Below are 14,489 nucleotides of genomic sequence, written 5' to 3'. Positions count from 1 at the left end.
CTCATTAAAAAGTACAAGTTTTAAGTCTAGACCCAACTGTAAACAAGCATCAATTATTTAAATGTAATTTTCAGTCATGTGTTCATGACGTTCATCTGGTTCTCAGTAATGTGCAGTAAAGAATGATTAGTTAGTGCACTTGTAGACCAAAGAATGTTCAAGCTTTGATGCATTTTGTGAATGAGAAAAAAATCTGATCTGATCTTTCTTATAGACTACTAACCTTTTAGTTCATGTTGTCAAGCACTAATATACTGAAAATTGGCTCATTTGATACATCGCTTCATTTCCTCCTTTAGTCCTTTATTATTGAGAACTGTCACTTTCTTAGTTCTTGACCTAAATACTTTATATTGTCTTTAGAAGGTGGGGGCAGTCTAAAATTTTTTATTTTATTTTTTTAAATGAACAAACTCACTTCAGTCTCCAGCATGCTTGTTTATAAAAGGCTTTATGACTCCAGCTTGATCTTCACTTGCATCTTGATTTATGACCAGCAGAGGGCGGCAAAGTCCGAGATAGAAAAAGGGGGGGGGGATGCTCATATTTCAACTATTTTTAACCTTGCCATTAGTTTTTACTCAGCGGTAACAATTACTGATACGCACATAAACACCTAATTTAAAAAAACACATCTTCCATTCATCTGCTTAATCTTTGCAGGAGGACCAGTGTGTATTTCTCCTCTTGACATTGAGGCAGGACACATCCTGAAGAGGTCGCCAGTCCACAGAGCATCGATTCCCCACAGGAATCCTTTAATTAGAATGCTTATATTTTTCCCTGGAGTTCACTTAGAAAAAAAAAAGTACGATTCTACATATAAAGATCGATCTGCATCATCCATTATTTTAAGAAAACAAAGAAATGTCAAGTCCTGCAGCTTGGAATTCCAGTTCATTTCCTCCACCAGAACATTGTCAGGTTCTCAAATGAATAAAAATGTATATACCCTTCTACAGATGTGCCATGCAGCTATTGTCCTTGGGTGAAGCAGTCTTCAGTCCATCTAATCTCACATCCCCCCACCCACTTCATATCGATTTTCTGTCAATTCAAATTTTCTGTGTGAAAGTGAAGTCAAATGACCCGTTTTTCAGCAAAGGGCAAATGGCGAAATCTTCAGAGACCATTTGCTTCTAGGAAGGTAGCCATTGGGGTTTTAAGACCATTTTAAGTTTATTTTACCAAGATGATTTTTGAATTTAGAACATCTGTATGCTCTCTTCACTTGTACACCTCAACATTAAAAGGTTACGTCATGTGCGCATAATTTTTTCTAGAAACAAAACAAAACTATCGCTCTTGCCAAAAGCTTTAATGAGCTGGTTGATCCAACCGGTTTAAAACAGCTTCGATATTCCAGACGCTAAAATGTATGCCAAAATGTATGCACATTAAAACTTAGTCATGTTTGGTTTAACCACCAGTACAGTGTGGACGAGGCAGCTGGTTACACAGTGCAGTCGAGTCCCTGGAGGACGCAGCATGGTTGGTTGAGCAGAGCATCTTCCCAGAACAGAAGAAGGCAGAGTGTGGAGGTCAGTGCCGCAAATGATGCAGACGCTAATGCAGTGATGCATTACAAATGAAAAGTTTGCATCAATAATTCATGCAAACATCTGATGGCTGGACACTCCCAAGTTTGTTTTTTTTTGTTGAAGTTGCCGTAGACCAACTGATTTAGCTTTGATTGGTCAGCGACGTGCAGCAAAGAAATGACGGATGCCAAGCAGAAGAATGCATTCACTTCTTTTATTCATAAGATGGGATTTTTTTTTTTACATCTTATGCACAGCAGATACAAGGACAAACATTATCTAAACCACAAACTAAATTCCTTCACTCTAATCCTGCTAAACATTTCAACCCCCCACCCTCCTCAAACCATCCCCCTTCCAAAAAAAGCAACCCTTTACATTTTTAGTCCAGTTTCACATTCTGAAAGATTGCCGTAAAACAATCTCATTTTAGCAGAATGGCACAAGCCAATTCCAACGTCCCCTTTAAACAAATTGCACTTTTTAACTACTTCAACAGGATATAGGATCAAAAATTAACACCAAACACAAGAAACGACTAAACATCCAACTTATATAGGTTCATTATTTAGTTGCACAAAAATGCATAAATATACATTACGCAAAAAAGTGCAAAAAATTTTTGCACTTTTCTTTGCTCAAATAATGACACACACTGATAAAGAGGCCAAGGATTGTTCAAACGAAGGGATGCATTCACAGGGTCCATGCGAGATAAGCCATTTACACAACAGCCTAGCTTACACAGAGGTAAGAGACCAAGGATGTACAGGAAGAAAAACAAAACGTTTTGCTGTCTAGGCCAAATGGCAACACAAACACTAAGAAAATTAGGATACACAGGAATCTGCGCTCTAAGTTCATGCCAAAAAGACTAACATGCAATGATTTAACGCCTCTAAACCTCCCAGGAGCAGCGGCAACCCATGGAAGGACTAGCTTAACAGTAACTTCAGTTTTCCTCAGCAGGTAGGATCCATGGAGTCTGACTGGGTTTTGCATGAGTTCTACGTTATTCTGAAGTGCTAACGGTACCGCAGTAGTTGCCAAGGATAAGTTCAGATTGTCGACAGCAAGATTGTTTTAACTCCAACTCCCCCCAGAGACAACTGGAAGGAGATATAAATACTGTTTATAATAATGCACATTTGTCCATTAAATAAATGGGATTAAATTAAACGAAGAGCATGGCAAACCTCACTTCAGGTGGAGAAAGGTGTGGTTCCCAGAGGCCTGAAAAGCACAGGGGAAGCAAAGGTTAGTGAACTGGAAAAAAAACCCTCAGATCAAAGAGTGTTTTGTTACAATGAATCAGGAAAAAGAAATAGTTACACATCAAAACTGAAGTCGGTTGATTAATATTGCAATCTTAAGTTGTGAACCAAGTTTGGTGGGGTATATTTGATGCATCCGAACATTCACAGGAGAAAAAATATTTTGACAGCTTGATTCTTAAGAGATTGGGTAACAAAATTTGGATGTGGTCAAGAGTTTGGACAATAAAAAGGCTCCAAAATATCTGAAAGGGATAAAACAAAAAAAAAAAACAAAAAAAAAATCATAAGACACTTGAAGGTAGAAAATGTATTGCATGGTTGCTATTCTCCACAGTTCAATTAATTAGATCATTAGTTCAATAAACGATGTCGATTGTGGGGCTTTTTAACTTGACCTCATAAAATTGGCTTCCAGTTGTACATAAGGGTTACTGCATTTTTTTAGGAACCCTGACCAGCTCCATGTTCAGTTTCAACATTGTATCTAATCAAATCCCCCCCTTTCCTCAACTTTAGGTGATTGGCCAATATTTTTATGTGAAACACATACAGATCTCATGATGTCACAAAAGTCTAGGGAAAAAAAGAAAAAAAAAAAATCAGCTATCGTCTCTTTTTGCCCTGTTGTGAGAGGGGACTAGCCAACAGACCCACCCACCACATCTAAACTACTCATTTATATTTATATGCAGTTACATTTGTTTCACAGGTCAAGAATCAGCCTGTCTGGTATTTTAAACAGTGGCAATTGGAGCTCCGCTAGTACCTAATGGTTAAAAGATTCAACAATTTGTGACCCAATTCTTTTTAAAATGACTGGGGGATGGGTCTAATACTTGGAGCAAAAAAACCTTTGAGTCTAGAAGACAAAACAGCCAATAAAATTTCCTTTTTGGATTTCCTGTGTGTTCAGTCAACTTCAACCATTAAAAAAACTCCAAGCCATTATTGGAGGGCTGGGGGGATTACACTTTTTGGTACCAAAACAATGAATAAAATCCAGTCACTCCACTTTTCCATAATCTGGAAGTGTTTAATATTGGCTCCAAACATTCATGACAGTGGGTTAATCACTGAAGTACTTTCAAAATGATTAAAAGGAAAATTGTCCTCCATGAACATTGATCAAAGTAGCATTATCTAAAGAAAGCATCTGACAAAGGAAAAAAAAAGTTCAAACCAGAGTGCATTATATTTTCCCACAGTAACCAAAATTACACTTTACACATCCAGTTTCCTTCCTTCTGCTACAAATACTCTTGTGCACCAAATCCACACCAATTACTACTTTACCGTTTAAAATAAAGAGTAATGTTTAGGTAGCAGTAGCAAAGCAGATCTGTTTTAGGAAATGCAGGCATATTTCATATATTGAGTTTAATTCAATTCAGCAAATAGATTGGTGTTATTTGAAATTTGAAGCCTTTACTTCAACTTCAAACTGCTCTGCTGTGTCCAAAGTACAGGAGCCATCTGACAGGAAAACACTTTGTTTCCGTCTACAGTTTTATGAAGATTGTTTCATTTTGAAGCAGGCTATGGCGCTTGTCCATGCTAGCCCACCCGACCTAAACCCCAAAGGAGAATCAATGGAGTATTCATAAATGGGAAGTGGACACCAGAGGCAATAATGAGACAAGCTGGAGGCCGATTTAAAGCAACCTATGTTTTAAATCCATGCCACAGTGCATTGTAATTCACAATGCAAGCCCAGGGAATATACTGTGATTCTGTACTGTACACAGTACTGTAGTAGGCTGAGGTTTGTATGAAAAGTGTTTAAGGTCTTCTGTAGTATTGAAAGTTGAGAGACTGAATTGTGGGTTTTCACTGCAAGTGCCAATAAAAAAAATGCTTGAAACATCTGCATAGTATGTATGTAAATTTAGATTGGAATACTTTAACTCCATTGCCATTTATTTTGAAGTTGTAAGTTATTGGAAAACGCAATAGGCTTTAAGATTTTCCTTAATACATTTTTGGACCAAGATCCAGTAATTACATGGATTTCTAAGCAGAGTTCAAAATATTACTTCAGGTTCTAATTTTTTGTTTGAGTGTGTTACACCAAATAACGTTTTAACATTGGGTCAGTTGAATATTGCATTTCCAATTTTTTTTTTTTTTTTTTTACATCTGGTTAGCAAAGAACTCGGGGATTGCTCTGAGAAAAAAAAACAACAAAAAAAAAACCCAAAGAGATTACTCACTAAATATCTAACAAAACTGCCGGGACTTCCATCCAGGCTGGGAAGTCTCAGAGGGAGTAGGGTACCAGCGCATCTAAAGAAACACAGACAAAGTCATGTACACCAGACCATAACCAAGCTTTAGTTCCAACTCCTGCAGAAATGCTTTAAAAAAAGCCTTTGAATAGACACAAAAACAGGGGACTGCCCCTTTAAACCCAGCTCACTGAAGCCATGGGAATGTGTAGCTGCTTAACAAGGACAATTGTCCAAGCAATTACCAGCATGGAAACATGGAGAACTCTGTGTGTCTGACATATTTACGTTCCAATAAACCCATCAGTAGCGCATGCCCTCGACTCATTTTCCTCCTTCACTACCACTAAACAACCCGGCAGATTTAATAACACCATTAGAAGCTGTTTAGAGACCTTCATCTTTGGGTAACAGTATTATGGGAAGGCGTTAGTAGAGGAGCGTTTGGCGAGACCAGAGCACTTTAAGGATCTTTCATCAGAATCCAATTAGAAGTGCAGCTTCTGCTCCAACCAGAAGGTGGACAGTTAGTTGGCACCTTCAGAGAAGATCAACAAGTCTGACGATTTCTCCTGAGTCAAATACCCAACATTCCTCTGCCTCTGGAGTCAGGCAAAATGGGTTTTGACTCCCTACTCTGCAGAGCCACACTACCTTGGAGGAAGCTAGCTGGCAGTGAACTCTGAATGACCCAACATGAAAAATATTTTCCATTGCTATTGTTACAAGTCCTGCCCGTTCCTTTATTGGTAGCTGTTGTGTGTCAGGATGACATAATGCCATGTAGCTTTTTTTTCCCCACACATGAGCTTATTTTACTGCAAGAATAAGATCCTAGATGCTGGCGTGTCCAAACAAATGAAGTGCCACTTGAGAGTTTAAAGGTAAAACTAAATTTTTAGGTACAAATACTTTGCTTTGTATTCCAAGAAAACTGCACAGTCAGATCAGGAAGCACACCTTTGTTTTTTAACTCCTCAGCTGATAAGGTGGGTATGTGCAGAGCTCTGCTAAAAGAAAATAAGTTGTATGTCCAGAGTGTTCCAGATTTAAAAAAATAAAAGCATGAAGGAATTCAAATTCAACTGGATTGTAAGAAACCTTTCTGCACTTCAGAAAATGATATTACACAACCACTTTATTGGATACACCATTTAATTTCTTGTCAGCACAACTGCCAAGCTACACAGCAGAGACTGAATGCTTTTAGAGCAAGTTGTGGTGAAGATGACTTGAAGTTAAAATCAAGCATCAGAAAGAGCCGATCTGAGCACTGAAGGAAGAGCTGATCTGCTGGTGGTCCAACACAGAACTATCTCAGGGGATCAAAATGGTCTGGCAGTTTTAGAAATTTGCAAATCCCTTAATGTCAGAATAGACATCAACTCAAACAATGACTTATTAAAACCAAGATATTTAACTTAATGAATCTGATGGTTTGCCAAGAACAGGAAACTGCTACAATTCAGACTCAATAGTCAAGTCCCAACATTAAGATTGTACAATTGGCCCAAACTGAAAACTGCTTAAATATCACAGCCTACCCAAGTATTTCTGCCGTTACCTTTTTGTCCAAAGTGTACCCGTCTTCTGATGGCCACTTCCAAAACCATAATAAACAGTTTAAGTCACTTTAAGCAAGTTCATGAACAAAGTTCACTGTGCTTGCTTCACAGTCAGATAAAACATTTGGTATACAACATAATGATGGTGTATTTCCAGTTGACAAATCTATGGACCAAAATTTTAAAAGTTCTTCAAACATTTAGTCTATGAAAAAGGCGACCCAACCTGGCACTAGGTAGATGTCTAAAAGTGACCAGTGAGTATCACCCATCTTTTGAACTTCCACAAAGCTTTCTGGCTTATATCTATACTGGGCTCCACCCCAGTGGGTAAAACCTTGCAGAGCCTATTTGGATTATAGACAATTTAGTGCCAATTGCTTTAAAATTTCTACCTCATCATCAACTATACGACCCCCACCGTAGTTTCAGAGTGCAGAAGGTTAGTTTAAGAAGAAGAGAAACACACCGGTTGCTCCCTCACCTGGGCGTGGAGCGCTGCGGCGGCGGCAGCAGCTGCCGGGTAGGTGAAGGCTGCATGTGGGAGGCCTGGAGTCAGCTCCGTGGTGTAGAGCGGGTATGGAGTCCAGGCATCTGGTGATGCTGGGATCAATGCTGCCCCTGTCAGATCATCTGGGGAAGTACAGGACGGTAGTAGACAAGCTGACTGCGCTGCTGCATTTGCTCAAACTATGAATGCTTGTTAAAAATCAGTGGATGCTGATGACCAAATAAACCATCAAAGTATAACCTAGTAAGTCTGGTGTCCGTTACAGGTCTGGTCACTGGTACTGAAATGCCGTCGGTTTGTACTGCTGAAAATGCATTCTTAAAGCTGCGGCAATATGAAACTTATGGAAAAAAAATATATATGTCCACATATTTGTTAAATTTTGCCACAACAAAGTTTTTAACAAATATGTTAAAACCCCCTGTGGGGGAAAATGCTCCCAGTGCTACTATTGTCACCTGAAGAAATTCACAGCTGCCAATCAAAAAAAAACAACAAAAAAAAAACAAAAAACAAACAGTCAGGCAGAGGGTCCTGGCGCCATCAATCCCACTCATGTAAGTGCTTCCAACTGTGCTGATGGCAGAAAAACTTACCATTCCAGGAATACCGCTCATCTTCTGTTATCGGCAGCCATGCAAAGTAGTTTTAGCATTCATGACAGACCATCGGGATTGAGGATGTGGAACGTGTACACAAGCATGATCAACAGTGCCAAGACCTCCTCCTGGCTCTGTTTGGATGTTTCTAGTTAGCACCAGCAGAAGGCAGAGGAGCTTGATTTTTTTCCACAAATTATCCGTTTCATGCGTCACAAAATACCTTTTACAAATGTGTAAAAAAAATAAGTTACATCATCCTGCAGCTTTAAGGTAAATTAACCATTTTATGTCATTTACATAGTGGTTATTCTTTGGTGCACTAAAAACATAAATCTCTCTTTAAACAAACTTGGAAGTACATTTTTTAAATGCATCAAAAACTGTTGAGTAAAGTATCTAAGATTTACCGTTTTTATAAGCCAGCTTCAGTCTCCCCACTTGTCCCCCCCAAACCCTCACTTAAGGCAATCTGCCACACCACAACAGTAAATTTATCCAGGAGGGATCTGGCTTTAATGAAGCTCATCACTTGTCAACCACCACCAGCCCTCAAACTAATGAATCAAGCAGATGTTCGGACAAAGGGCAGAGACGTCACTGCCGACTAAAACCTGCAAGTGGAATTTCCCCCGCTGTACAGAAGCAAAAAGGAACTGGCTGAAAAATCGAGATGACACATGCATGTGAAGGTGAGTTAGTCCTTTAACTTGTTAGAAAACCCGTCGTACCCCTCCCAAACCATGGAAGTTAATCCCATAACGTCTGTAGGTCTTAAAAAGTGGACAACAAGGGCCACTGAGCACTGACACTGCCAAGGTGGGTGTGGATGAGGGCCTAGAGTAGTGAAGCCGTACAACTTACATGGGTCCCGTGCAATGAAGTGTGCTCCTAGAGCGGGGTGGATATTTGTGGGGTTCGGTGTGGCCATCAGCTTACTCTTTGCCATCTTCGTGTTGGCTTTAGCAAACTCTAAGCGCAGGGTCTGGGGACTTTCGGGATCAAAACGGATACCCTGAGAGGAGAGACGGAGGAGGGAGGACATATGATCGTAAGGGAGGCGAGCGGAGTTCATGGGGGGCTAAGTTTAAGCAGTCTCGCAGGGCCCCCTCCCCCCCTTCCTGAAAGCGGTGTTTCAATGCTCAGGGTGCATCTTTCAAGCCTCTAACAAAGGATGTCAAAACACCATCTGAAGGATGCACTTCTGGCATTTCGACACGCTTGCATCTCCTTTTCCTCGTGACGACAAATCGAGAGCAGAGGTGACTGGCGGATGAGTGCAGCCTCTGCGCGAGCCAGGAGGAGAAGGAGATGAGGAGAAGGGGCCGACAGCGAGACAGAGTGGAATTTCCTTCAGGTGGTCTAACCCTGCTTTTGTGTTTTGTGCCCTAAGCATTGTGCCCACATGCAGGTGAGTAGTATTTTGGTGTATGTGTTGTGTGTGTATGTGTGCCTCTGCTGGTGTGTCTAAGAGGTGATGCTCATAACGAATGCTAAGCTATGAGAGAGAAGTGTTAGATGCTGCCAATGTGGGCTATCGAGTGACAAAAAAAATAAGGTTACACTACCAAAGATGTGTCCAAATAACTACATGTGGCTATGAGACAGGTATTACAGTAAAGCAGTGATATGCAAAACTGAGGAAAGCTATTATCAGACTAAGAAGGATGTGTATCAAGGTCAAAGTAAACTACCGTAAGGCTACGGGATTCTGGCCTCTTTCCAAAAATGGCCCTGCCATTGAATTGTAAGAGACAAAACGGTTGGCTTTGAGAGATTTCAGAGGGCGAGATGATGTTGCTCACAATCAAGTCCCAATCATTTGTGGGTTTAAACAAAAAAAATGGTTAGCACAACATGTAGAAGATGGAAAAAACAGACGGACGGGGAACTGTGAAACTCTTAAAGAAATTAAATCGGTGAATGAAAACTCACATTCAGAGCGTTTTTTGCAGCTTCGGCTCCAGAACGACTGTCAAAAGTTACAAACCCGACAGGCTGGAAGACAAAAGAAGCGCCCCATTATGCAACGACTCGCCACAAACATGCATTTTAAAATCTGGCAATAAAGTAATAATAATAATGTCAATTGTAAAGCTATTGAGAATAAATCAGTCTGGAAGTCATCCAGAGGACCGATTGAGACCACCTCACCTGTTTTGATGTTAACTTAATCAGTGACCCTTCATAACCCTGCAGGAAAAAAAAGATAGCCAATTATCCACGATGAAGTCACATGAAGGAGGTCAGGCATAAAACAATTCGCTACATGAAGACCAAATCTGCCTGGACGCCATCAGATCCATGAAAAAACTGCACTTCACATCTGTAGTGATGCTTGTCAAAAAGCATGCCAGGATATATTCAATACTCTAGTCTACGATTTTAAAAACAGCAGGAGTAGCTGACAAGGCAAAGATCATACAAAGTATGATTCACTCCCGATTCAGATTTACAAAACTTTCCATCGCAATCTGTGGCAAGAATCCAAAACTAAAATGGCCTCCAATAAACGAGGAAAACACCATCTTGAAAAGCTGTAGAGATTTTTATTTTTATGTTTGCCTCCCCAGACCTGATTGAAGCAACTTGCTAACGCCGAGCTGCGTTTGCCTTGTGTTGAAATAAAAAGATAAACCAAAAAGAAAAGCTAGAACCAACTGAAAAAAACTCCAGTGGTTTCACAATGTGCAAATGTTTGGAGTGTATATCTAAATTTCCCTGCTTGTGTGAGAGCTGGGTCACAGAGAGCAGCTTGGCCAATCAGGAGAGCTACTCATTTACACATTCCACAGGACCATCCATGTGCGAGGGACACCACTTCCAGTTTGCTTCATTAGGACAACAGTGGGAGGGGGTGTTTATGGAACAGGACGGGAAAAAACCCCAGCAACTAATAGATCAACAATGATGTGGCCTCATTTTTATATATGCAAATATGTGATCCTCCATTAATGGAGGGACTATAGCTGCACAGAGATCTTCCTCCAGAGCAGAGCGCTGGATGGTTTATGTATTATGGTGAAATGAAGAGTGGCTTAAAAAGAAATTTACCTGCAATTCAGATGACAAATGCTTCCTAAATACTAAAAGTCTGCCTCTCAGCACAGATAATCCCTTCACAACCACTTTCCATGACTCTGCTCCAGCAGCAGGCAAACAGCAGCTACTCAATGTTTTTCCTTTTTTTTTTTTTTTTTTTAAAGAGGATGACAAATCAACTTTATTCCATTTACACACTGAAAAGCTTGAGTAAAAAAAAAAAAAAAAAAAAAAAAAAAAAACTCAGTAGACCCTTCTTGGAAATACATGCGCTGCAACTTGCCTTGAAAGGTCTGAAAAGGAGGTAAAGTTCCCGTGGTTTGATGTCAACCGGTAGGCCGCTGACAAACAGTGTTCGTACCTGCAAACAGAAAAAAAAAAAGCATCTAGTCATTCTCTGACATCACAAAAACAGATGCATGCAGTTCGTCTTTTGAACACATGTAATTTTCAGAATTTAACAGAAACAGTACCAATAATATAAACTACCTTTCCCATCCACATTCCTCACATTTAAATTTTTCTTTGGGTTTTTCCAAACCCTTTTGAAAATAAAGTAAAAATCCCCCTCAAGTTTCAAGCCATCGATCCTCACAGTTCAGTTGCAGATTCATTCAGTTCCATTTATTCAATTGAGGATCCTATTTAGAGTTTTGTGGCATTGCTTCAGCTCTTTGCAGTCAGTGCAGAAGCTGTGACAGATTTGACAAAACACTAAAGACGAAAATGGAATTCAGACATGTTGCTTTATAAGAAAAAAATGCTTTAGGAAGTAACAAAATTAGGGTAGAAAGGATCAGTCTGCATCAGCTGGAAGTATAAATGGCATATGGAGCCATTAATGACTAGAAATCCTTAAAGACACATCCCAGCATTTCTTAAATTAACCAAAGATATGGAAGGTAAAAATAATAGTATTGGAAAAGCTGAATCTGGACATCTTTTTTGTTCATCAATAGAAAGCCTTCATAGCCTAACACCCCTCGGCTGTCACCAAGCCATAGGACCTTGTCAAAACATATTAGCTTAATTGGGCAGATTTGAAAATGATCTAAAATACTTTTCACTCACAAATTTTAAAACCTGAAATTGTGTTTCTCCAGCAATCTAAGCTGATCAGAAGGCAGTCATTTAAAAACAGGGGAGTCTTTGATCCTGCCTGAAGGAAACAGATACCCCTTGACTGGACATTCAGTGTCTTTATTCCGGCGTATAAACAGGGAGGCCCATTAGTTCTCGGTCGGCGGGGAGGCCTGAAGTACAATGGAGCAGCCAGAGGAACAGCGTTGAACAGCACACAGCATGACACCATTTCCTTCCTCTGACCAGCAGCCCCGGCCCTGTCGGCTCTCCCGACATTTTTCAGGTGCTGCACAGCAGCAAGTCTCAGCCCTTTTTTTTTTTTTTTGCGCATGTCAATGTATACAGCAGATTAACACCAGCTCAGCAAGGATCAAACACAGTAAAGATGTCTCAATTTATCCCAAAGCAATGAGTGAGCAGCTGCAAATCTGAAACTGAACAGTTGGAATAAAATCTAAAAATGATTTAAAACCCCAAAATATTCTGGGGAGGGGGGATATTACAGCAGCGTTTAATATCTGTTCCCCTCCCACCAAGATTTAGTCAAGTCCATTTGTTGCTAAATACAAGGGGAGTAGAAGGGGAATTCAAGGCAAATTAGGAGTAAGAAAAAAGTAGCCAAACAAGGTTTTGTCATGCATAATGGGAACAAAAGGAGGACCAACATAAGGCCCGCTGCTTCCTTTAGAGCGTCTCCATGAGGAGCCATTAAAGAGGAAATAAAGATGCTGGCCACACAGAGAGAAGAGTGGCAGATTTAAAAGGCTCATCACCAGAATCATCATTTAATCATTCAACTATAGGATTACTGTCATTTATTAGATACACCCGTTAAAGAAAAAAAAAAAAAAAACAAAGATCTGAAGACTCCAAAGGTCAGGTTTTATTTTTAATAAAAGACAGATATATACATTTTAAAATGACTTAGACAAATTTTTAAATACTTAAATTTATAGGAGTATTGAATACAGGTTTGATAAAAAAAAGCTTAAAATATATATATATATAAGTATTGAATTTGCAAAGTACTCGTGATGGTATAAAAGAAAAACACAAACACTTAATTACTGGTAGTAAAGAAAAAAAAAATCTGGAAAACAGAGCTAATTTAGGAATTTAATTTGTTCACCAAAACCTGAAGAAAAAAAATTGACAGCATTTTAAAATAAAAGGATTCAAAATTACAAGAGTTACGAAGGTTAAACACACCAAGTCAGGTTTTCAAAATTACTGTAAGATTGAAAACAGTATTCTGACACTATAAACCCCAGGAATCCGTCACGTCCCTTTAATTTGGCTCTTTTTTTTCTCCTCTCTTGTCTGCTTCAGCACCGCAGTGAGGAGTTAAAACTCTGAAGCTTTAGAAGGAGGCTAAATTTTGCGGCCGGAAGCTAGAATATGACCAGGTAGAACCGAAAAACTTAAGAATAAAAAAACTCGAGTCAGACTCACCTCCTCCTCGATGGAAACATTGTTATTCGGCTCAGAGTCAGCTTTCAGACTCATGTTGAAGGTCGCTTCGGCTGTGGCTAGGCAGAAAAATCAGGTCGAGTGATGTTTCCCCCCCTGTAAGAAGTGTGTCTGAAGCTGCAGTGAAAAGTCCCGGTGGCGTCTGAACTTCAGCGGAGATGATGTGCCGAGGTGAGGTCGCGCGAACGAGCTATCCGAGTTCGGTTCGGGAGTACACACAATTACTCATTAAAGAGAAGTTGTTGTTTTTTTTTCTTGTTTTTTTTCTGTTGTTTTTTTTTAAATTGCTGGAGAAAAGAAAAAGAAAACACAAACAGCGCTCTTAAAAAAAAAACTAAAGGTGCGAAGGTGGATTAGGTGCTCCGTGTGTGAGGGTGAGAGATGAGGGGGGAAAGAAGTGCGCGTAAAAAACTGAAAGCGACTTGCGTTCACATCAATGCCCTCAGCTGTGTTGGGGGGGACGGAGGGGGGAACTGTTCAATCGGAGAACAAGTAAACTTTTCTCATTGGAGCGTCTCTCTCTCTTTCTTTCTCTCTCTCTCCTCCCGCTTTTCAATTAGGTCATCAATTATGTTGGAGTCTGCTGTGTGCTGTAATCAAACTGCAGATCCGCCTCAGCTGTTGCGGGAGCAGCCGGCCCCTCCGCCGGTATACGCAACAGCAGGGCCGGCCCAAAGTCAAATGGGGTCCTCATCAGGGTTTGACGTGGGGGCCTACCTACACATAATGACATTATCTAAAAGCTGTGAATAAATTTGCGTGGCTGTGTTATTTCTTCCATTTACTCATTAGTACTTGCAATAAGATCTAAAGTGAACTAATTCAAGACTGACTCAATAGATCTGGGAGGATTGACAATGCTGGTTGTTAAAGGACAATCTCTTGTGGAGACTTTTTTGTAGTTACAGCAGGTGTGACTCAAACAGGGATAATATTTATTATTAAATTGAAGTACTCTAAAATTGTGCCTCAACTTATGAACATTTGTATACATGTGAATTCTTTTACATTTTAAAATGATTTAAATATTTATTTAAGTCTAAAATTAAAAGCTATGGATCCAGTTTCAAAGTTGCATAATTTTTTTTATTAATTTGATAACAAGCAACAGCAGCAAAACATTTACTGAGATGTATTTTGTGAGAATTCAAGGAGTCTTGGGTGCCCCCTGCTGGC

General features: G+C 39.8%; 1 protein-coding gene across 9 annotated transcripts; it reads right to left on the bottom strand.

Moving 5' to 3' along the window:
• Positions 1-1,739: 1,739 nt before the first annotated feature.
• Positions 1,740-13,874, bottom strand: rbpms2a (RNA binding protein, mRNA processing factor 2a). Of its 9 annotated transcripts, none has more exons than XM_017304166.1 (9): positions 13,296-13,873; positions 11,044-11,121; positions 9,873-9,911; positions 9,654-9,716; positions 8,583-8,733; positions 7,078-7,241; positions 5,029-5,101; positions 2,743-2,774; positions 2,593-2,650 (listed from the first exon to the last, which is right to left on the bottom strand). In XM_017304166.1, the coding sequence occupies exons 1-7, from the start codon at positions 13,347-13,349 to the stop codon at positions 5,036-5,038; spliced, it is 615 nt and encodes a 204-aa protein (XP_017159655.1). In that variant the 5' UTR covers positions 13,350-13,873; the 3' UTR covers positions 2,593-2,650; positions 2,743-2,774; positions 5,029-5,035. The 9 variants fall into 9 exon arrangements, with proteins under 9 accessions (XP_008402959.1, XP_008402960.1, XP_008402961.1 ...); XM_008404740.2 differs by having other exon boundaries at positions 2,598-2,650; positions 2,738-2,774; positions 13,296-13,874; XM_008404737.2 differs by lacking the exon at positions 5,029-5,101 and having other exon boundaries at positions 1,740-2,650.
• Between the last annotated feature and the right edge of the window lie 615 nt (positions 13,875-14,489).

Source organism: Poecilia reticulata, linkage group LG3 (assembly GCF_000633615.1).
Source record: "Poecilia reticulata strain Guanapo linkage group LG3, Guppy_female_1.0+MT, whole genome shotgun sequence".
Taxonomy (NCBI): domain Eukaryota; kingdom Metazoa; phylum Chordata; class Actinopteri; order Cyprinodontiformes; family Poeciliidae; genus Poecilia; species Poecilia reticulata.
The sequence above is the reverse complement of the archived record's forward strand: the minus strand, read 5'-3'. Positions and strand labels throughout refer to the sequence as shown.